At 42.5% G+C, this 23,962-nt stretch overlaps 1 protein-coding gene across 2 annotated transcripts in view; it reads left to right on the top strand.

Moving 5' to 3' along the window:
• LOC124000488 (glutamate receptor 1-like) overlaps window positions 1-23,962 on the top strand; it is a 103,568-nt gene that overhangs the window by 17,744 nt on the left and 61,862 nt on the right. For both annotated transcript variants that reach the window (XM_046306871.1, XM_046306872.1), the window contains exon 3: window positions 22,406-22,645. In XM_046306871.1, coding sequence (XP_046162827.1) covers window positions 22,406-22,645 — 240 coding nt within the window. The remainder of the gene's footprint in view (window positions 1-22,405; window positions 22,646-23,962) is intronic.

Below are 23,962 nucleotides of genomic sequence, written 5' to 3' on the forward strand. Positions count from 1 at the left end.
CCAGGAGTATGCTTCGGTGGTAGCACAGGAGCTCTGGCCCGGCTAGCTTCAAGCTAAGTGGATGGAAATGCTAGCCAGGAGTAATCATCCGGGGTTGAGGTTAGCTAGTTAGCTAGTTGTGAAGATCCAGCTGAAAATGTTCCGTTTGCGGTGGGAATCCGGGGATAAAAATAATAGGTCCGTTATGCTCTGGTTAGAGTCGCGTTGTTCAAACTGGCGAGAGCTTTCAGAGCTAAAGGTTAGCTGATGACCGGTTAGCTGATGACCGCTAGCAATGGTTTGCTGACTGATAGCTGGTAGTTAGCTGGCTAGCTTCAGTTGAGGGGTTCCGGATCCGAAGTAAATATAAATACTTTAGAAAAAAAAGCAGATCCACACTACATTGGGTGAGGCGGGTTGCAGGAGAGTATTTAGATGTTGAGGTTTAGCAAAATGTTTTAAAAGATATGCGAAGAAAAATATGTAAAAAAACGATATATACAAGGGACACGACACGACGTCTGACTGCTACGCCATCTTGGATCAGAGATATAGAGGTATAAACATCAAACATCTAATAGGAACCCTCTTCACGTTACAATGTTTTCATAATAACATAATCTATTAACCTTTAATAACAAAACAAAAATGACATACATTTTCATATTCCATCTATCTTCGTGACCACCATTGTGGCTGACGGAAACCATTGTTCCAAAGTCCCTTTATTTCATGTTTAATGTTCTGAGGCTGGTTCTCCATAGTAACAGGACAAAGGAATTTGTCTGTAAGGCCTGAGATTTACCAGGGGCGTGAGGGGTCATAAAACCCCCCACATCTTCAGACCCCTAGATCTCTCCTCCTCTGTTGGGGTTGAGAGATAATCTGTAGGGTTGTGGTCTCCTGTAACCTGACCTGATCAGGACAGTCATGACACTGGGGTGACGGCACAGCTACCAGCTGGGTTACTGAGGGGCTGGGAGGTTACCGTTGTGTTAGGCTGCCTAGTAGGCAACCCACGGAATTGCTCCCGCAATGCGTCCAAAGCTAGGTCGTGAAGTTCGGCCACGGCCTGGAACCCTTCAGACCGCGATGCGTCTGCCAATGAGGGCTCCTTGGTAGGAGATGGCATTGCAGAGATGGTCCAAGTCTGCTGGATCAGTCATGGCTAGTTTGTACTATCAGGAATCAAGGTAAGACCCAAGTGCAGACTGTGCAGTAACAACGTTTATTGTAAGCACCGGGGGAAGGCAAACTATAGGTCAAGGCAGGCAGGGGTCAATAATCCAGAGCAGAGGCCAAGGTATAGGAAAGCAGGCAGGTTTAGGTCAGGCAGAGGTCGGTAATCCAGAGGCAGAGCAAAAGTACATGACTGCAGGCAGGCTCAGAGACAGGCAGTGGTAATGGCGGGTGGGTACAAAGTCAGCACAGGCAAAGAAAGGTTAAAGAAAAAAAACCCAGAGGACTCCAAAGAAGAGAGACTTGGAACAACCAGGAGCTGAGACAAACCGCTGGTAGACTTGAACAATCAAGATGAACTTGCAACAGAAACACAGGTATAAATAAACAGGGGATAATGGGGGAGATGGGCGACACCTGGAGGGGGGTGGAGACAAGCACAAGGACAGGTGAAACAGATCAGGGCATGACAGTTAGACTAAGCAGTAGGCTTGTATTTGGGGTGATGATCTGTGAGGTGATAACATTTGATTTGCTTTGTGATTTGTTAAAAATGGTTAACTACTTGTCAGGTCATGTGCTCCGGTTCTTGTATACACTGTCACAAGTATGTCGAACATTTGTAATATGCTGGAAAGGGGCCAAACTCAGTTCATATTTTTCAGGCAATGGGCGCATCCATATTGACTTTGACTTAGTTTATTTGCCTCTTATAGTGAATGGCATTCTGGGATTAGGGCATTTTCTTGTCAAATATAAACAAACATGGCTGCCATCATAAAGAATTTAGCTGCTGTTAGCTTAGCTGACACATATCTCTTTTCTAAACAATATTACATTTCTCCCTTGTGGTCACCAGAGATGTGATACGTTGTAAACAAGTCTAGCTGTCAGGTTGCTAAATTATGTTTCATTCTTTTTGTCAGCGCAGCCTGTTATTTAGACTTGTTTATGGAATACGTTTGGCTGTGGATGTGTTCCATGTGATGTTTGGATGATGAAGTTTGCATTTAGCCTTTACATTGAAAGATCAAACTGAGGACTAAAGTTGTGAAGACCTTTATTTCTCATCAGTAGAAAACATTGTTTTAGATTATTTTCAGACAAGAATGCTGTTTACGCATGTTTGTTGCGTCATGTGTTCTGTTGCTACTGTTCCAATCGCGTATTTGCGATGGTACACCGCAGGGACCACTCAACAATGATCACAAATATCTGATCGTATGCGTCAAAGGGTTAATCTATTATTCATTACATCATAACTAAACAGATTATTTTCTGCAGTTAAGAATTGTGAATATGTGGCTATTAACTCTGGGGTAATGCAGAAGGGGAAATCTTTTTAAGTAGGAGGAGATTGAAAGTATTTAGCAGCTGTAGGACAAATGCTCTCCTGTGGTTAGGCTCTGTAATGCTTAGATTACGATATCAAGGGGAGTAGCAGGTATCCAGATGATAGCCATACTCCGTAAACTGTGGCAAGACATTGCTTGTTTGTAGAAAATGACAATGTGATCTGATACAAATGGGGCGCAGGAGCAGCATGCTTGATCAGGAGCCTGTGGGGTTGTGCCGCGGAGGAGGGCAGTGGCCATTAGGCATGGCATGGACTTCAGTTTGGGCAGTTGGACAGAAGAGTATGTGGGAATCAAAGGCAAAGTGTTGTTGTCCTCTCCAGTGCACATGGGCAATTTCATGGTAACGGAATTACGCTGAGACTCGGATTTTCACTTTAAAATATATACCAAACAAAAAACATTGATTCAAAACGTTAACAAACCATGCACTTTATGCACAAGGACTACTTCTAACTATTTCCACAGACAATTTTACAAAAACACATTTAAATTAAGAACTGTCCAGATACAAACTGAGGGAGATTTTTACCATAATTCTGTTACCAAACTTTAGTTGGGCACATTTTTTCCAGTAAATGTTTTTTAGATTTGTATTTACTGTGTAAATTGTTCAAAATTGTCATTGTCCAAAGAGTCTCAGTGTAATTCCATTACAGGCAAAGATATTGTGCCACCTTAAGCCCCTGGTCTGCTCCCATTGTTTGGGTATTCTATGCTTGTCAGTCTCAGACTACTGTCTCTCTAATGTGTGGCACACATCCATCAATGTGAGTGCATTGTTTGCCTCCTGCCTAAAGGTGTGGCTAGAATATGGAGGAATGAGTGACGTGACTATCTAATGTAATGTCTGATGCAGCCTCATCAATTTACATTGATTCTGAACAAAGTCACCATATTTCAAAAGAAAATGCAAAGCAATTGATCTTGGTAACTCTTGAGGCCTAAGGAAATTAATGTACAATATGTCTGGATAAAACAATTGGCATGTGTGTGTGTGTTTTGTCACATGAATAGGACATCTGAACTAACAAGTGCAATCCTGTACACAATCAGTCCTTCTCAGTTTGACCATGACATGGGGCCTTGTATTTTTCTAAGTCAAGGTGTTTCCAATAGATGTGTAGGACTATGCATTTCAGCAGTAAGAGAGAGGCACAAATAAATTCAGGTCCCCACTGTTCAGTCCTGTCAGGACACCCACACTAGTAGCACGTCATCCTTGTGTCAGGCTGTCTGGTGTGTTCGTTTCATCCGTCAGAGAGTGCTTTTGGTCATCCTCCCAACACGTCAGCTCCTTCAGGGTGGTGACATGCATGCAGCCAGGCCAGACACCCCAGTCATGTCACTCAACCACAGCCCCACAGCAGCCTACATGGTGATAGCAGTGTTTATGTTAAACACACAGAGAGCAGAAAGCCTCTCCCCCCTTCTTCCCTGCAGTCTTTTCAACAAGAAGTCCTTCCTGGCTCTCGTTCTCCACACACTACCGCTGAAGGTTCTGAATCATGCAGCCAACACCTACATTTTGTGAGGCATTGTCTTTGAAGCAAGGACGAGCTGCAGGCCCTGTAGCAACTATTAGCAGGGTTCTGGGATCTTTAAAAATAAAGCGCTGTCACACTTGGGCATTGTCTTTTAGCTCGCTGTTGTGGAATAGGTTGGTTTTAGGGGGTTTCTATGTTGATTGTATGTGACATATCTCATTAGCTTGATAGAATTTGCCGACAGGAACAGACCCAAGGTCAGAGAGGACAGCTGGTCTCCTTGTGCAGGGTTGTTCAGATATACTGTCTGTTTTTTTCTGTCCACTCATATATGAGCTTTAAGTATTTGGTTGTATGGCCATATTTCAGACCGATTTTATGAAATGGCTTAGAACCCCTAAACGACTTGGTCCGCATTAAGTGACATTATGTCTGTATCCTTCTTACACTGGGTGAATTAGTGTCACAGCAGTTGGGAGTGCCACTAGGGCGCATCACACAATTGACAGAGCTCATGTAGCTATATAGTCTGGTGCAGTCTGGCTCTACTGATAGTGGCTATGGCAGATATCTTTTGGGAATCATAAAGCACCAAATCTCACTCAATAAACTCTGTAACAAGTGAACTTTTTTTTGCACCAAAGCCAGCAGAACATGAGGGCAGATTGAAAGCCTTACAATTCACGTTAAGAGCCTGAGTCTAGGCCTAAGAAGTGGATTGTATTGAGCTCTGGCTCTGATTCATGATGAGGCCTGGCTCCAGTTCCAGCATGATGCTCGTAAAAGTCAATATGTGTTATCACTGTTTGTCAACACAAAGTGCCTCAGCAATGATACGGCTGTGTAAGACAGTCCCAACTGGACGGCCAGTCTTTATTTGATCCTCTCTGTAGCAAGAGAGCAGGCTGCCAGAACAGAGAGCCCCAGCTGCCATCAGCTGATCTTCACTGGGGAGCCAGAGGATCAGAGAGGATCATTCACTTCTGGAGCATTCTGCATTTCCCCAAAAACAACCCAGGAGAAACACCTGTTTTTCTCACTGCTTAATGCAGGCTGTGACATGAACTACCTCAATTGAGAACAGTCCAAGGTCATGCTCATGAATAGGAATGTGTTGGAATAGTTTGTATGAAATACAATGCAGGGTATATTATGACGAGATTAGTACATGGGAAAATGTACTGTGGTAAAAGGAGATAACAGAACTGTGGAGTCTTGTATTGCCTTTGTATCTCCTAAAGAGAAAGATGTGTATCTTGAAAGTAATAAAATATCCTTTGTCAGCTTCTGGTATCTTTGGCATTGGAGGAAAATATGGCCCTGGCTTTTACAAGGACAAATTCATCAGAAGTTGTGATTTAAATAGAAACAACATAACGTACACACTAAAGCTAATCACATCAGCACACTATAAATCAGACAAACTAGCATAATTCATCATAATAATAATAATTCATTCAAATCAGCATTACAAAAGTACTTCCAATTCGGATTATTTTTTGGGCCAGTCTCCCCTAAAGGGGCAATCTGAATTTGAGACAATGACAAAGCGTTCTCGTCGCCACTATTTCGGTAATAAGCTGAGGGATGGGGTTGGATGCATTGACCATTCATGATATAAAAATGATCGTTAAAAAAAAAATACATGTTTTGAGACTATACAGTGTTTGTTTACATGTACTTTATTTACAAACATTGAAAGTAAAACAAGCTTATATTTTGTGTTCTGATGGGCTACGACAGTTTAACTTAGCTCATGAGGCATTTGTAACTTATATTCTTCAAAAATCTATGGGTACCTACCAATAATTTAAGTCCATAAATTGATGTAGCAACTGCAGTTTGCCCATTTAAAAAGGTACTGTTTGGTTAGCATTAGTTTTCTTTCTCCAATGAACAGCCATGTCTACTTGAATGAAGGAAGCTGAGTTGCTAGCAGATGATATACATACATGAAAATGCTCTATATAGGCCATGTGTATACAGCACCGTTGCGGCAGTCCTTTATCATGTCGTTTTATGCCACCAGCTCTAGTCTTTTTAGATGGCTTTTGGCTCCAGGCTGACTCCCTACATGAGACTCATAATGAATAACAAGCAAACAATTAAAAGTGAAACCTGCAGAGAGATGCAACAATGAGTGACAGTGCAGAAATGATTGCGCTACACTATGGAAAGAAATTAAATATATACACAGACATGAATAAGATGAAAGGAACACCAGCTTAGAGAATCAATGCAAAGACAGCTGTCACAAACATCCCATCCCACACGCATTCTGTCTGTTCTTTAAAAGGTTCCCAGAATGTTTCATTAGGTTGTGGGAACAGTCTGGTGAGAACATTATGGGTTTCCAAAACACCACACCTGTCCAGTTGTGCTGACATTCCGTTTTTGTATCAGGGTGAACAAAACATTCCTTTTGATGTTGCTTGAATGTTTACAGAAAAGCCATTGAGTTCTTTAAAATGTTCCCAGAACATTGAATTCGGTTGTGGGAACAGTTTGGGTACATTACAAGAGAGGTTCCCAAAATATGCTCAGTTGTGTTGACATTCATTAGGTTAGGTTGGGTTGCACAGGACATTCCTATAATGTTGTAAGAATGTTGACAAAAACACCTGGTCTAAGTTATTTAAAAGGTTCCCAGAATATTGTATTAAGTTATAGGAGTTGTCTGGGATGTTGCAAGAATATTCTTGTGATATACACAGTTTCCACCGAACATTCCCACAATATTGCACAATTTCCAAATACAGTAATTCTGTTTTTATGACATTCATAACATATTTGTTTTAAGTTTAAAGTGGAGCTGACAGCATTTGAGCAACAAATATTATAAAAGGTCTATTCATATACACCCCTAGGAAGAATGACACTTCCAAAACAATGGTAACTTAGGACATTCCTATAAAAATCTAAATACAAAAATGAATGTAACAACTGCAGATTGTCCCTTTAAACATGTATGTAACAACTGCAGATTGTCCCTTTAAACATGTATGTAACAACTGCAGATTGTCCCTTTAAACATGTATGTAACAACTGCAGATTGTCCCTTTAAACATGTATGTAACAACTGCAGATTGTCCCTTTAAACATGTATGTAACAACTGCAGATTGCCCCTTTAAAAATGTAATGTCTAAGGCACTGCATCTCAGTGCAAGAGGTGTCACTACAGTCACTGGTTTGAAATCCAAGCTGTATCACATCTGGCCATGATTGGGAGTCCCATAGGACAGCGCAGAATTGGCCCAGCGTCGTCCGGGGTAGGCTGTCATTGTTAATAAGAATGTGTTCTTAACTCACTTGCTTAGTTAAATTAAAGGTTAAAATAAAAATAAAACGTAGACATGGTCATTATCACGTTTTCATAAATTCTTAGAAATGTTTGGGAATTACGTATACTAACGCATTTGTGAAAATCCTACAGCAATATAGAGTGGGAAAGCGGCCGTGTATTTGGATAATTAATAGATGCTGCAGTAATTAAAAATGAATAAAAACATCCGTCTTGTCCAGGACCGGAGTGTACGCAGGCCGGTGAAACATAGCCAAATCAAAATCAAATTAAATGTATTTATATAGCCCTTCGTACATCAGCTGATATTTCAAAGTGCTGTACAGAAACCCAGCCTAAAACCCCAAAACAGCAAGCAATGCAGGTGTAGAAGCACGGTGGCTAGGAAAAACTCCCTAGAAAGACCAAAACCGAGGAAGAAACCTAGAGAGGAACCAGGCTATGTGGGATGGCCAGTCCTCTCCCGGCTGTGCCGGGTGGAGATTATAACAGAACATGGCCAAGATGTTCAAATGTTCATAAATGACCAGCATGGTCCAATAATAATAAGGCAGAACAGTTGAAACTGGAGCAGCAGCACGGTCAGGTGGACTGGGGACAGCAAGGAGTCATCATGTCAGGTAGTCCTGGGGCATGATTCATGAGAAAGAAAGAGAGAAAGAGAGAATTAGAGAGAGCACACTTAAATTCACACAGGACACCGAATAGGACAGGAGAAGTACTCCAGATATAACAAACTGACCCTAGCCCCCCGACACAAACTACTGCAGCATAAATACTGGAGGCTGAGACAGGAGGGGTGGCCCCATCCGAGGACACCCCCGGACAGGGCCAAACAGGAAGGATATAACCCCACCCACTTTGCCAAAGCACAGCCCCCACACCACTAGAGGGATATATTCAACCACCAACTTACCATCCTGAGACAATGCCGAGTATAGCCCATAAAGATCTCCGCCACGGCACAACCCAAGGGGGGGGCACCAACCTAAGACAGGAAGATCACATCAGTGACTCAACCCACTCAAGTGACGCACCCCTCCTAGGGACGGTATGAAAGAGCCCCAGTAAGCCAGTGACTCAGCCACTGTAATAGGGTTAGAGGCAGAGAATCCCAGTGGAAAGAGGGGAACCGGCCAGGCAGAGACAGCAAGGGCAGTTCGTTGCTCCAGAGCCTTTCCGTTCACCTTCCCACTCCTGGGCCAGACTACACTCAATCATATGACCCACTGAAGAGATGAGTCTTCAGTAAAGACTTAAAGGTTGAGACCGAGTTTGCGTCTCTTCCATGGGTAGGCAGACCATTTCATAAAAATGGAGCTCTATAGGAGAAAGCCCTGCCTCCAGCTGTTTGCTTAGAAATTCTAGGGACAATTAGGAGGCCTGCGTCTTGTGACCGTAGCGTACGTGTAGGTATGTACGGCAGGACCAAATCAGAGAGATAGGTAGGAGAAAGCCCCTGTAATGCTTTTTAGGTTAGCAGTAAAACCTTGAAATCAGCCCTTGCCTTGACAGGAAGCCAGTGTAGGGAGGCTAGCACTGGAGTAATATGATACATTTTTTGGGTTCTAGTCAGGATTCTTGCAGCCGTATTTAGCACTAACTGAAGTTTATTTAGTGCTTTATCCGGGTAGCCGCAAAATAGAGCAGTAGTCTAACCTAGAAGTGACAAAAGCATGGATACATTTTTCTGCATAATTTTTGGACAGAAAGTGTCTGATTTTTGCAATGTTACGTAGATGGAAAAAATCTGTCCTTGAAATAGTCTTGATATGTTCTTCAAAAGAGAGATCAGGGTCCAGAGTAACGCCGAGGTCCTTCACAGTTTTATTTGAGACGACTGTACAACCATTAAGATTAATTATCAGATTCAACAGAAGATCTCTTTGTTTCTTGGGACCTAGAACAAGCATCTCTGTTTTGTCCGAGTTTAAAAGTAGAACGTTTGCAGCCATCCACTTCCTTATGTCTGAAACACATGCTTCTAGCTAGGGCAATTTTGGGGCTTCACCATGTTTCATTGAAACGCACAGCTGTGTGTCATCCGCATAGCAGTGAAAGTTAACATTATGTTTTCGAATGACATCCCCAAGAGGTAAAATATATAGTGAAAACAATGGTCCTAAAACAGAACCTTGAGGAACACTGACATTTACAGTTGATTTGTCAGAGGACAAACCATTCACAGAGACAAACTGATATCTTTCCGATAGATAAGATCTAAACCAGGCCAGAACATGTCCGTGTAGACCAATTTGGGTTTCCAATCTCTCCAAAAGAATGTGGTGATCGATGGTATCAAAAGCAGCACTAAGGTCTAGGAGCACGAGGACAGATGCAGAGCCTTGGTCTGATGCCATTAAAAATGTCATTTACCACCTTCACAAGTGCAGTCTCAGTGCTATGATGGGGTCTAAAACCAGACTGAAGTATTTTGTATACATTGTTTGTCTTCCGGAAGGCAGTGAGTTGCTGCGCAACAGCCTTTTATAACATTTTTGAGAGGAATGGAAGATTCGATATAGGCCGATAGTTTTTTAAATATTTTCTGGGTCAAGGTTTGGCTTTTTCAAGAGAGGCTTTATTACTGGCACTTTTAGTTAGTTTGGTACACATCCGGTGGATAGAGAGCCGTTTATTATGTTCAACATAGGAGGGCCAAGCACAGGAAGCAGCTCTTTCAGTAGTTTAGTTGGAATAGGGTCCAGTATGCAGCTTGAAGGTTTAGAGGCCATGATTATTTTCATCATTGTGTCAAGAGATATAGTACTAAAACACTTGAGCGTCTCTCTTGATCCTAGGTCCTGGCAGAGTTGTGCAGACTCAGGACAACTGAGCTTTAAAGGAATACGCAGATTTAAAGAGGAGTCCGTAATTTGCTTTCTAATAATCATGATCTTTTCCTCAAAGAAGTGCATGAATTTATCACTGCTGAAGTGAAAGTCATCCTCTCTTGGGGAATGCTGCTCTTCGGATTGTTCTTATTTTCCTCAATTAAGTTAGAAAAATAGGATGATCGAGCAGCAGTAAGGGCTCTTCGGTACTGCACGGTACTGCCTTTCCAAGCTTGTCGGAAGACTTCCAGTTTGGTGTGGCGCCATTTCCATTCCAATTTTCTGGAAGCTTGCTTCAGAGTTCGGGTATTTTCTGTGTACCAGGGAACTAGTTTCTTGTGAGAAATGTTTTTAGTTTTTAGGGGTGCAACTGCATCTAGGGTATTGCGCAAGGTTAAATTGAGTTCCTCAGTTAGGTGGTTAACTGATTTTTGTCCTATGGCATCCTTGGGTAGACAGAGGGAATCTGGAAGGACATCAAGGAATCTTTGTGTTGTCTGTGAATTTATAGCACGACTTTTGATGTTCCTTGGTTGGGGTCTGAGCAGATTATTTGTTGCAATTGCAAACGTAATAAAATGGTGGTCCGATAGTCCAGGATTATGAGGAAAAACATTAATATCCACAGCATTTATTTTATGGGACAAAACTAGGTCCAGAGCTACTGTAGGCCTTTATGAAAACAAGCCATTGCCACACAGGCGTGCCATCATTCACTTTGAACTGGACTGTGTGTTTACAGGCAGTTGCAACAGTGCGACGTTAAAAGGTTTGGACACACCTACTAATTCAAGGGTTTTTCTTTATCTGTACTATTTTCTACATTGTAGAATAATAATGATGAAATGACACATATGGAATCGTGTAGTAACCAAAAGAAAGTGTTGAAACAAATCAAAATATAATGGATATATTTCAGATTCTTCAAAGTAGCCATCCTTTACCTTGATGGCAGCTTTGTACACTCTTAGGCTCTGTGTTTTTATTATTATACATAAATAGAAACGCTAGCCTATTAGCCACATTATGACTGACTTGTGATCACTGCCCTTGTTAGTTTGATTGTATTAACATTCCTAGCCTTAGTTACATTTGTCCCTTTTTTGTCCAGAATATGGAGTCATTGAAACTGAAACAGTGCATCCCAAATGGAGGCGGCAAACAATGCAGCAGGCCAGAGGCCAAGAAATGTATTGATGAATTATATTAATCATGCATTGAACTGCCTCCATCTACGTTGAGTCAAATATACTGCATATATTTTTTAACATTTCTTATAAAGTTGGTTTTGTAGTAAAAACTGGGAATTTGATATTTTTGACTGATAATATGATTGTCTGTTTCAAATCTGCAAAGTAGTTAAAATGCTGTCAATTCCACTTGAATTTTAAAAACTTTAGGTTCACCTGTTACTTTGTGTGCTAAATGTGAAATGTTTTTTGCAATGGGAAGTAATAGTTGTACATTTCGATTGGGAAAGGCTTAATGGTTGTGTTTTTGTTTGGGACCTACTGGCTAATTATGTCCGAGTTCATTGACTACTTATCCTTTAACATAATGCTGTGTGTGACCGCTGTCTTCCCATCTGCCCTATGCAGTGGTGTAGTGGAGCCTAGAGAAGTGGATATACTGTACTCTTAATTTTGCCAAGTTTTTCCCAAACGGCCCACCCAGCGAAGGAAAGGCACCTTGTGTGAAAAATGTTTTACGAAGTTTTCCTATAGATTTTTGAGATTTTCAATCTCAAAAATCACACTTTTTGTAATAGAAAAAAAATACAAAAATGTGATGGTCTAAGTCCACAACAATGCTTAAACCACATCAATCTGATTGGGTGGGCCTGTCAGGGCCTGGCTCCCCAGTGGGTGAGTCTCTGTCAACCCAGGCCCATACATGTCTACACCCCTCATTCATTGTGCATCACAAATAGCCTACTACCACCACTTCAGAATAAACTTTTTCAATGACTGGCTTGCATACCCATTGTTGCCTTTACATGCATGCGTAGCGTCCACCTGGATGTTGATTTTGTCCATCCACACCAGACACGATCAGGACATACAGGATGAAATATCAAAATGAACTCTGAATCAACTATATTAATTTGGGGACAGGTCAAAAAGAATTAAACATTCATGGCAATTTAGCTAGCTAATTTGCTGTTGCTAGCTAATTTTTCCTGAGATACAAACATTGGGTTGTTATTTTACCTGAAATGCTCTCCTCTGACAATTAATCCACAGATAGAAGGGTAAACCGAGTTCATTTCTAGTAATCTCTTCTTCTTCTTTTTCTTCTTCAAATGGCAGTTGACAACCAACTTTAAGGTGCATTACCACCACCAACTACACTGTAACGTGGACCTCAGTTCATCTTTCAATCACCCACGTGAGAATATGTTCCTGAAAACCAATGAGGATATAGAACCAAGTTCTATTTTTGTGCCTGGCTATGCAGATGTTCGTTGACACGAGCAAGCAGTTTAGATGCAATGATTGAATAACATTATTGTGTACATTTATTTTGCAACGCTCACTCACGTAATGCGAACAGTGTGGTCAGCATTTACTGGTAGATATAAGTTGAAACCTCTTTCCTACCTGGGTATACGGCATATATCTGATTATAAACTGGGTGGTTAGAGCCCTGAATACTGATTGGCTGACAGCCGTGGTATATCAGAACATATTCCATAGGTATGACAAAACATTTATGTTTACTGCTCTAATTAGTTTAGTAACCAATTCATAATAACAATAAGGCACTTCGGGGGGTTGTCGTATAAGGCTAATATACCACGGCTAAACGCTGTATGCGTCGTGCCTAAGAACAGCCCTTAGCTGTGGTGTATTGGCATATACCACACACCCTCGTGCTTTATTGCTTAAGAGTAGCCTCCTCTCCACCACTGGCCCTTTGTGTTTTACAAAAAGTGCACTTTCCTACATGAGTTCGCTGGTATTACAGTTGCTGTCCTTTCAGAATCACAAACCTGTTACACACTGAAGGCCTATAGGTTCACCACTGCGAAAACATGTATATAATAGATATAAAGGCTGTTAAGATATATAAAAAAAGAAAGTATATATTTGGCCTGGTCTCCGCTCGTATCGGGAGGAAATTACAAGTCCTCACTGTCCGAGACCGAGTACAAATGTATCCATCGAGACATTCAATATGAGGCCTAGAGACCGAGACGAGTACTACAACACTGGTACAAGGAGAGCTAACATTATTCTGCATGTCAATCTCTCCTGGCTCAAAGTAGAGGACAGACTCACTTCATCACTTCTTGTATTTGTGAGAAGTTTTGACATGTTGAATGCACTGAGCTGTCTGTAAAAACTACTAGCATAGAGCTCAGACACCCCTGTATACCCCACAAGACATGCCACCAGAGGTCTCTTCACTGTCCCCAAGTCCAGAACAGACTATGGGAGGTGCACAGTACTACATTGAGCCATGACTACATGGAACTCTATTCCACATCAGGTACTGTAACTCTTGCAAGCAGAAAAATGAGATTGAAAAACCAGATACAAAATACACCTTATGGAACAGCAGGAACTGTGAGGAGACACACACATACACATGATAACATATGCACTATACACACACACTACACATGGATGTTGTGTTGTATATATGATGTAGTAGAGTAGTGTAGATACCAAATACAAATGCAAATACCCCCAAGCCATAAGATAACCAAATAGCTACCCGGACTATTTTAGCAAACTATCTGCTTTGACCCTTGCACTAACCCTTTTTGACTCGATGCACCAACACTGACACTCCAACACATACACACCTACTGTCTAGTATCTATCCTGTCGCCTATTCACTTCTCTCCTATGTACACATTTACATGTTGTATTTAAACCTTATTTTACCAGGTAAGTTGACTGAGAACACATTCTCATTTACGGAAACAACCTGGGGAATAGTTACAGTGTAGAGGAATGAGCCAATTTGGAAGCTGGGGATGATTAGGTGGAAATGATGGTATGAGAGCCAGATTGGGAATTTAGCCAGGACACCGGGGTTAACACCCCTACTCTTACGATAAGTGCCATGGCATTTTTAGTGACCACAGAGTCAGGACACCCATTTAATTTCCTATCCAAGAGACAGCACTCTATACAGGATAATGTCCGCAATCACTGCCCAGGGGAATTGAGATATATATGTGTTTAGACCAGAGGAAAGAGTGCCTCGTTCTGGCCCTCCAACACCACTTCCAGCAGCATCTGGTCTCCCATCCAGGACTAACCTTGCTTATCTCCAGAGGTAAGCAGGCAGTGGGATGCAGGGTGTTATGCTGCTGTAACCCTGCACACAAACTCAGTACTGGAACGAACTACAAAAATCTCTGAAACTGGAAACACTTATCTCCCTCACTAGCTTTAAGCACCAACTGTCAGAGCAGCTCACAGATTACTACACTTGTACATAGCCCACCTATAATTTAGCCCAAACAACTACCTCTTTCCCTACTGTATTTATTTTATTTATTTATTTATTTATTTTGCTCCTTTGCGCCCCATTATTTTTATTTCTACTTTGCACATTCTTCCACTGCAAATCTACCATTCCAGTGTTTTACTTGCTATATTGTATTTAATTTGCACCATGGCCTTTTTTTGCCTTTACCTCCCTTCTCACCTCATTTGCTCACATCATATATAGACTTGTTTATACTGTATTATTGACTGTATGTTTGTTTTACTCCATGTGTAACTCTGTGTCGTTGTATGTGTCGAACTGCTTTGCTTTATCTTGGCCAGGTCGCAATTGTAAATGAGAACTTGCTCTCAACTTGCCTACCTGGTTAAATAAAGGTGAAATAAAAAAATATATAAAAACAACTGGTACCCCATGTATTTAGCCAAGTTATCATTTCTCATTGTGTATTTATTCCTCGTGTTACTATGTTTTTCTGTTATTATTGAATTGTTTTATTGTATTCTGCATTGTTGGGAAGGACCCATAAGTAAGCATTTCACTGTTAGTTTACACCTGTTGTTTACGAAGCATGTGACAAAAATTTGACTTGAAAAAAAATAAGAGCCAAAAGACTCTACATGAGAAAGTATATCAATAACATCCATATTTATGCACTTGCAAACAGAAGTCATCATATTGTCAACGCTATGTTAGAGCAAGTCATATAGCAAGCTATAGTTTGCTAATTGTCTTTGAGAAGGCCTGTTATTTATCCACTGCTAGCTAGGAGTACAATTAATGTTCAACTTAAAAAATATATATATATATTTCACAAGGTAGGCCAGTTGAGAGCAAGTTCTCATTTTCAACTACAACCTGGCCAAGATAAAGCAAAGCAGTGCGACACAAACAACAGTTGCACATGGGATAAACAATCATACAGTCAATAACATAATAGAAACATCTGTATACAGTGGGTGCAAATTAACTAAGGAAGTAAGGCGACGAAGTAGTTACAATATAGCAAATTACACTGGAGTGATAGATGTGCAAGTAGAAATACTGGCGTGCAAAAGAGCAGAAAAACAAAAACAAATATTGGGATGAGGTAGATAGTTGGTTGGTTGGATGGGCTATTTACAGATGGGCTGTGTACAGCTGCAGCAATAGGTAAGCTGCTCTGCCAGCTGACGCTTAAAGTTAGTGAGGGAGATGTTTGGCTGCATGAGTGAAGGGGGCTTTGTTGCGAAATAGGAAGCCGATTCTAGATTTATCTTCGGATTGGAGATGCTTAATAAGGAGAGTTTACAGTCTAGCCAGACACCTGGGTATTTATAGTTGTCCTCATATTCTAAGTCGGAACCGTCCATAGTAGTGATGCTAGTTGGGCGGGCAGCGATCGATTGAAGAGCATGCATCTTGTTTTACTAGCATTTAAGAGCAGTTGGATGCCACGGAAGGAGTGTTGTATGGCGTTGAAGCTTGTTTGGAGGTTTGTTAAAACAGTGTCCAAAGGGCCAGATGTATACAGAATGGTGTCCTCTGCATAGAGGTGGATCAAAGAATCACCCACAGGAAGAGCGACATCATTGATATACAGAGAAAAAGTCAGCCCGAGAATTGAACCCTGTGGCACCTCCATAGAGAATGCCAGAGGTCCGGATAGCAGGCCCTACGATTTAACACACTGAACTCTATCTGAGAAGTAGTTAGTGAACCAGGCGAGGCACTCATTAGAGAAACCAAGGCTGTTGAGTCTACTGATAAGAATACAGTGATTGACAGAGTTGAAAGCCTTGGCCAGGTCGATGTAGGCGACTGCACAGTATTGTTATTTATCAATAGCAAGGACTCGTTTGATATCAAATTATGCAATTATGCAAATTATGCAACAGGTTCTTGGTTCTGATCAAGAACCTGATGGTCACTCTGACAGAGCTCCTCTGTGGAGAACCTTCCATAAGGACGCCCATCGCTACAGCACTCCACCAATCAGGCCTTTATGGTAGAGTGGCCAGACAGAAGACACTCATCAGTAAAAGGCACATGACAGCCCTCTTGGAGTTTGCCAAAAGGCACCTAAGGAACTCTCAGACCATGAGAAACAAGATTCTCTTGCCTGATGAAACCAATATTGAACACTTTGGCCTGAATGCCAAGTGTCATGTCTGGAGGAAACCTGGCAAAATCCCTACAGTGAAGCATGGTGGTGGCAGCATCATGCTGTGGGATGTTTTTCATCTTGAGGGACAGGGAGACTAGTCAGGATCGTGGGAAAGATGAACAGAGATCCTTGTTGAAAACCTTCTCCAGAGCGCTCAGGACCTCAGACTGGGGGCAAAGGTTCACCTTCCAACAGGACAATATCCCTAAGCAAAACAGACAAGACAATGCAGGAGAGGTTTCGGGATAAGTCTCTGAATGTCCTTGAGTGGCCCAGTCAGAGCCCGGACTTGAACCCGATCGAACATCTCTGGAGAGACCTGAAAAAGATTGCTGTGCAGCGACGCTCCCCATCCAACCCAACAGAGCTTGAGGATCTGCAGAGAAGAATGGAAGAAACTCCCCAAATACAAGTGTACCAAGCTTGTAGCATCATACCCAAGATGACTTGAGGCTGTAATATGTACTGAGCAAAGGGTCTGAATACTTATGTAAATGTTATATTTCAGTTTTTATTTGTAAAACATATGCCCAAATTTCTAAAAAACAGTTTTTGCTTTGTTATTATGGGGTAACTAGATTGAGGAGGGAAACAACAATTTAATCAATTTTAGAATAAGCCTGTAAAGTAATTGTGGAAAAAGTCAACGGGTCTGAATACATTCCAAATGTATATTTACTATGTGTATGTGATGTGAACTTCTTTGAGGGCGATCAATGTCGATACTCGATCTTCCACATTTTCTTGTCTACCAAACAGAGCTAGCTGGTAAATCAAGCTCTTGGCGAACTTCAGTCGGGAGTAGAGCAAATATGTCTTCACTCCTGAGAAAAGCCTTCAATGCTGTTATTTTATTTTCTTTCAATTAAGTTATGCCCTCCAGTTCTGATATAACTGCTGCTATACTAGCATCAACACCAACCTCCTCAAGAGCAGACAGTTTTGTTATGATTTGACTTCTGCAAACCACAGATGATCAGAGGATGCCGATTGGTCTGGCCATACAGTGGATGGAAGGGAGGGGCTCAAATAGTTTGAATCTGGTCGTGGCCAGACTATACTTGTGGCAAAACAGAATGTAAGCCTGCGAGATCAGGATGATCTATGAGTTCGCTCTCGCCCAGCGCTGGGCGATCTTTTTTACATTTGTAAATGTATATATGGACGTTCTACGACCTTTTCAAATCAATGTCTATTTCTAATGACCAGCTTGGATATTAGTTAGTGCACATAAAGATTCATCTCTATATTTTGACAGTAACTATAGTCTAATTGTCAACCCAAAATGAATGATAATCACTGGATTAAAGTTGCCCATTCAAATATCTTGAATCATGCATTCCTGCCTGGAGCTGTTAGAGGAAACTATTAATTTATTGAATACCCCAGTAGGCTATGTATCATACTTCTTGATAAAGCACTATGAATGACTTCACAAGATGATTACTAATGATTTTGGGTCCGACAAAATCAGGGGCTGGTCCCACAAACTGTAAAAGTTAATGGCACCAGTGATACCAGGGGAAAATGTTAGTCGGGAGCCCTGTAATATTAATTCAAACTTATGGTAGGAAAAGACATGACAGGCACTAATTTGCAATTTATCTTAAGTCATTAACTTGGCTTTAATAACATAAAGGCATTAAGACAGACAGAGAACAAGAAGAAGCACGTAATGACAGCAGAGAAGATGCTGAGATGGGTAGACAGCACAACAGGGAGGCAAACAAAATGGCTAGAGCAGAGGCGCAGGTATAGTATTGAGCTGTATCTCCAGTGGTGTTTTAACACATCGTATTTGTTTTAAACATGAGCTGGTTAAAAAAAGAGGAGCAGGACCATGTTTCAGTCACTTTTGTGTTTTGGAACTCTAGTCATATCCCCACAATGTTCCCAAAACCCAAGGAAACATTCTGAGAACCTTTACATATCAGACAAAATGTGTTCTGAGAATGTTCTTGTAACATCAGGTGACTGTTTTTTGCAGCCTAAAATAAACATTGTATAATCATTCACACAACAGGACAGGTTTGGGGTTTTAGGAACATATATTTTGTGATGACCCCACAATGTACCCAACCCGACTGTTCTCACAACCTAATGAAACATTCTGTGAAAGAACAGACAAAATGTGTTCTGGCAAATGTTTCATACATTTACATTTAAGTCATTTAGCAGACGCTCTTATCCAGAGCGACTTACAAATTGGTGCATTCACCTTATGACATCCAGTGGAACAACCACTTTACAATAGTGCATCTAAATATTTTAAGGGGGGTGAGAAGGATTACTTTATCCTATCCTAGGTATTCCTTAAAGAGGTGGGGTTTCAGGTGTCTCCGGAAGGTGGTGATTGACTCCGCTGTCCTGGCGTCGTGAGGGAGTTTGTTCCACCATTGGGGAGCCAGAGCAGCGAACAGTTTTGACTGAGCTGAGCGGGAACTGTACTTCCTCAGTGGTAGGGAGGCGAGCAGGCCAGAGGTGGATGAACGCAGTGCCCTTATTTGGGTGTAGGGCCTGATCAGAGCCTGGAGGTACTGAGGTGCCGTTCCCCTCACAGCTCCGTTGGTCTTGTAGCGGATGCGACTTCAACTGGAAGCCAGTGGAGAGAGCGGAGGAGCGGGGTGACGTGAGAGAACTTGGGAAGGTTGAACACTAGACGGGCTGCGGCGTTCTGGATGAGTTGTAGGGGTTTAATGGCACAGGCAGGGAGCCCAGCCAACAGCGAGTTGCAGTAATCCAGACGGGAGATGACAAGTGCCTGGATTAGGACCTGCGCCGCTTCCTGTGTGAGGCAGGGTCGTACTCTGCGGATGTTGTAGAGCATGAACCTACAGGAACGGGCCACCGCCTTGATATTAGTTGAGAACGACAGTTTGTTGTCCAGGATCACGCCAAGGTTCTTAGCGCTCTGGGAGGAGGACACAATGGAGTTGTCAACCGTGATGGCGAGATCATGGAACGGGCAGTCCTTCCCGGGAGGAAGAGCAGCTCCGTCTTGCCGAAGTTCAGCTTGAGGTGGTGATCCGTCATCCACACTGATATGTCTGCCAGACATGCAGAGATTTAAACCTGGTCATCAGAAGGGGAAAGGAGAAGATTAATTGTGTGTCGTCTGCATAGCAATGATAGGAGAGACCATGTGAGGTTATGACAGAGCCAAGTGACTTGGTGTATAGCGAGAATAGGAGAGGGCCTAGAACAGAGCCCTGGGGGACACCAGTGGTGAGAGCGCGTGGTGAGGAGACAGATTCTCGCCACGCCACCTGGTAGGAGCGACCTGTCAGGTAGGACGCAATCCAAATAGGGCCGCGCCGGAGATGCCCAACTCGGAGAGGGTGGAGAGGAGGATCTGATGGTTCACAGTATCGAAGGCAGCCGATAGGTCTAGAAGGATGAGAGCAGAGGAGAGAGAGTTAGCTTTAGCGGTGCGGAGCGCCTCCGTGATACAGAGAAGAGCAGTCTCAGTTGAATGACTAGTCTTGAAACCTGACTGATTTGGATCAAGAAGGTCATTCTGAGAGAGATAGCGGGAGAGCTGACCAAGGACGGCACGTTCAAGAGTTTTGGAGAGAAAAGAAAGAAGGGATACTGGTCTGTAGTTGTTGACATCGGAGGGATCGAGTGTAGGTTTTTTCAGAAGGGGTGCAACTCTCGCTCTCTTGAAGACGGAAGGGACGTAGCCAGCGGTCAGGGATAAGTTGATGAGCGAGGTGAGGTAAGGGAGAAGGTCTCCGGAAATGGTCTGGAGAAGAGAGGAGGGGATAGGGTCGAGCGGGCAGGTTGTTGGGCGGCCGGCCGTCACAAGACGCGAGATTTCATCTGGAGAGAGAGGGGAGAAAGAGGTCAGAGCACAGGGTAGGGCAGTGTGAGCAGAACCAGCGGTGTTGTTTGACTTAGCAAACGAGGATCGGATGTCGTCGATCTTCTTTTCAAAATGGTTGACGAAGTCATCTGCAGAGAGGGAGGAGGGGGGAGGGGGAGGAGGATTCAGGAGGGAGGAGAATGTGGCAAAGAGTTTCCTAGGGTTAGAGGCAGATGCTTGGAATTTAGAGTGGTAGAAAGTGGCTTTAGCAGCAGAGACAGAGGAGGAAAATGTAGAGAGGAGGGAGTGAAAGGATGCCAGGTCCGCAGGGAGGCGAACTTTTCCTCCATTTCCGCTCGGCCTTCCGGAGCCCTGTTCTGTGAGCTCGCATTGAGTCGTCAAGCCACGGAGCGGGAGGGGAGGACCGAGCCGGCCTGGAAGATAGGGGACATAGAGAGTCAAAGGATGCAGAAAGGGAGGAGAGGAGGGTTGAGGAGGCAGAATCAGGAGATAGGTTGGAGAAGGTTTGAGCAGAGGGAAGAGATGATAGGATGGAAGAGGAGAGAGTAGCGGGGGAGAGAGAGCGAAGGTTGGGACGGCGCGATACCATCCGAGTAGGGGCAGTGTGGGAAGTGTTGGATGAGAGCGAGAGGGAAAAGGATACAAGGTAGTGGTCGGAGACTTGGAGGGGAGTTGCAATGAGGTTAGTGGAAGAACAGCATCTAGTAAAGATGAGGTCGAGCGTATTGCCTGCCTTGTGAGTAGGGGGGGAAGGTGAGAGGGTGAGGTCAAAAGAGGAGAGGACAAACATGGTTTAATCAACAGAACAACTGGACAGTTTTTGTGTTACGAAAACATTTGCCACAACCTTGACGAATGTTCTGGGAACTTTCCAAATCAAATTTTGGTTTGCTGGGAAAACATTACAGGTACATTGTGTTATCACCTGGAAACCTAATGAGAACATTTTGGGAATGTTCTATGGTGGTTGGTACAGATGTTGTGCACAACATTTCAGTGAATGCTAGGAGAACATTCCAAGGATATTTCATTTAAAATAATTAAATAACATTTTCATTTATCAAAAGCATTATAATCCCAATAGATAAAACCCTAAATAGAACTTAATGGGAATCTTAGCTAATGTTCAGGAAATGTTCCCTGTTTGCTGGGATAATACTATGTTGCATTCCTGATATGATGTTCCCATACAAGTAGGACTGTTTCCTCGACAGAGGAGAGAAAAATGTTATGTTTTATAGTAAATTCCTCCAAGTCTACAACTTTTGCCATGAATAGTAAAGAAAATGTTTGCTTTAAAGCAAGTTTGCTGCAATTTAAAAAAATTGCCATTGGGCAGAGAGAAGATTTAGAAATTTCATAAGTAATTTTATGCAATTCTACTGATCCATAGGGTGGAGAGAAATGTTTGCAGTTTTTCACATGATATCCGAGAGTGGGGGCCACCGGGGTCGGTAATTCAACCATGATCACTACACGCTTAGAAAGCTGGCTAGCCTAATTAACCAATCACATTTGTTTTTTTTTGCTGACACGGGCCAATTGAGTGACTATCAGTGACTGACATACGAGAAAAATTGCTGATGCACAAACACATTTAGAATTTGCACTTTGTGTATACAGTAAGTTGAGACCCCGACTGAGTTCCTTTAAAATAAATGTATCCCCGGGCCTACTTAAGGCGGTCCCGTCTCTGTTCTAGGGGAGTTAACATGTATGCCTTCACCCATTCTAATGTCTCACCGATTTCCTGTCTGTTCAGTCTTTTCTATGAATAAACATAGCAATCAGATGTGATCACCTTTCCCATTCTTTCTTTTCTCCTCTCCACAGTTTGTTCACAGTTTTCCAAAGGAGTCTACGCCATCATCGGACTGTATGACAGGAAGACCATGAACATGCTCATGTCATTCTGTGGGGCTCTCCACGTCTGCTTTGTGACACCCAGTTTCCCCATAGAAACCAACAACCAGTTTGTGATCCAGCTGAGACCGGAACTCCAGGAGCCCCTCATTGCCCTGATCCAGCACTACAAATGGACCAAGTTCGTTTACATGTACAGCTCACATTCAGGTACTGCTCATCATTCGGTCATTTTTGTTTTGTGGAACCTCTTGAGACAGTCAAACTGTACACTAGGCTACTTGGCAAAAAGAGATGCATACTTTCACAATACACAGATAAAGCACAGTTGATCAATGTTAAGCTCAAGCGTCTCTGCAATTGCTATTATTCTGGATACGTTATATTATTGAAGTATTTGTGGATATATTGTTGATATTTGTTAGGTGTATTCTCTCTCAGTTCAGAGTGGCATTAATTGAAATGGTTTGGAATGTTGTACAGTCAGATTCGTCCAATTAAAGTTTGCTGTACTGTTTCCCCTCTGACTACTGAGTGTTGCCATGCTGTATATGTGGATATCTGTGGATGTATTTGTGTTTGTTAAATGCATTGTTTGGTATTCTGCCAGAAGCTCCTCTAGATGTGTAAGCTGTACTCTGTAAACTGTACGTCCTCAATGCACATTTTGTGCTTGGATGGGCATATTTAACTGCGATGGTCTCCTATGGGAAATGAGCCCCTGGTGCGTGTTCCTCTTCAATTTGCAGCCACTCAACTGTAACCTTCACTCAACTTCAGTGCCATCAGAAACAGATGCAGCTAGTAGGAGATGTGAACTGCTTAATGATGCAGAGTCTGGTTGATGCAGTGGATGTGCCCAGGACATGTAGACCTAAGTGTCTGAACCGTAGATGAACAAATATAATTACATAATGTGTACTTGCTTGCTTATTTTTTAACATGTACAGTCTGATCTGCACATAAGTGGTTCTTTGACCATGGATCGTTTTTTGTTGTTGTATATTTCCGGTGAGATCCATGCAGCGGGACAAATGCTCCATCGATTTGTTTATCTAGCCGTAGCGCTTTAGTCTTGGACAAGGAACTCAAGGTTGTCGACTTCTTCATGACACATCCGAGTGACACACCCCCCTCACCGCCATTGATTCAAGCCCTGTTGCCTGGATACTGCACTGCACAGTCAGTGGTTATTTAAGCCTTTTAGGGAACTTCACTCCAATGTTTATGTCTGTGACTATGTGTAATGTGTGTGTGTGTGCGTGCGCTGAGGCTTACATTACATATGTACTCTTCAGGATATAACCAGAGATGAATCACTCCTGCATTACTCTAACACTAAAGCCAGAGCTCAGGCCTCGAGAAGCCACACTGCCCTGCTCCGTAGTGTGACGCCTCAAGGCTAGACTCCAGAGAACAGTTTTGTAACCATACGGCAAGACATGATTCCCCGTAGTCTGGTGGGTAGGACAATTGGGCCAGTAACTGAAAGGTTGCTGGATAAAATCCCTGAGCTGACAAGGTAAA

Source organism: Oncorhynchus gorbuscha, linkage group LG16 (genome assembly GCF_021184085.1).
Source record: "Oncorhynchus gorbuscha isolate QuinsamMale2020 ecotype Even-year linkage group LG16, OgorEven_v1.0, whole genome shotgun sequence".
In the NCBI taxonomy this organism is placed as follows: domain Eukaryota; kingdom Metazoa; phylum Chordata; class Actinopteri; order Salmoniformes; family Salmonidae; genus Oncorhynchus; species Oncorhynchus gorbuscha.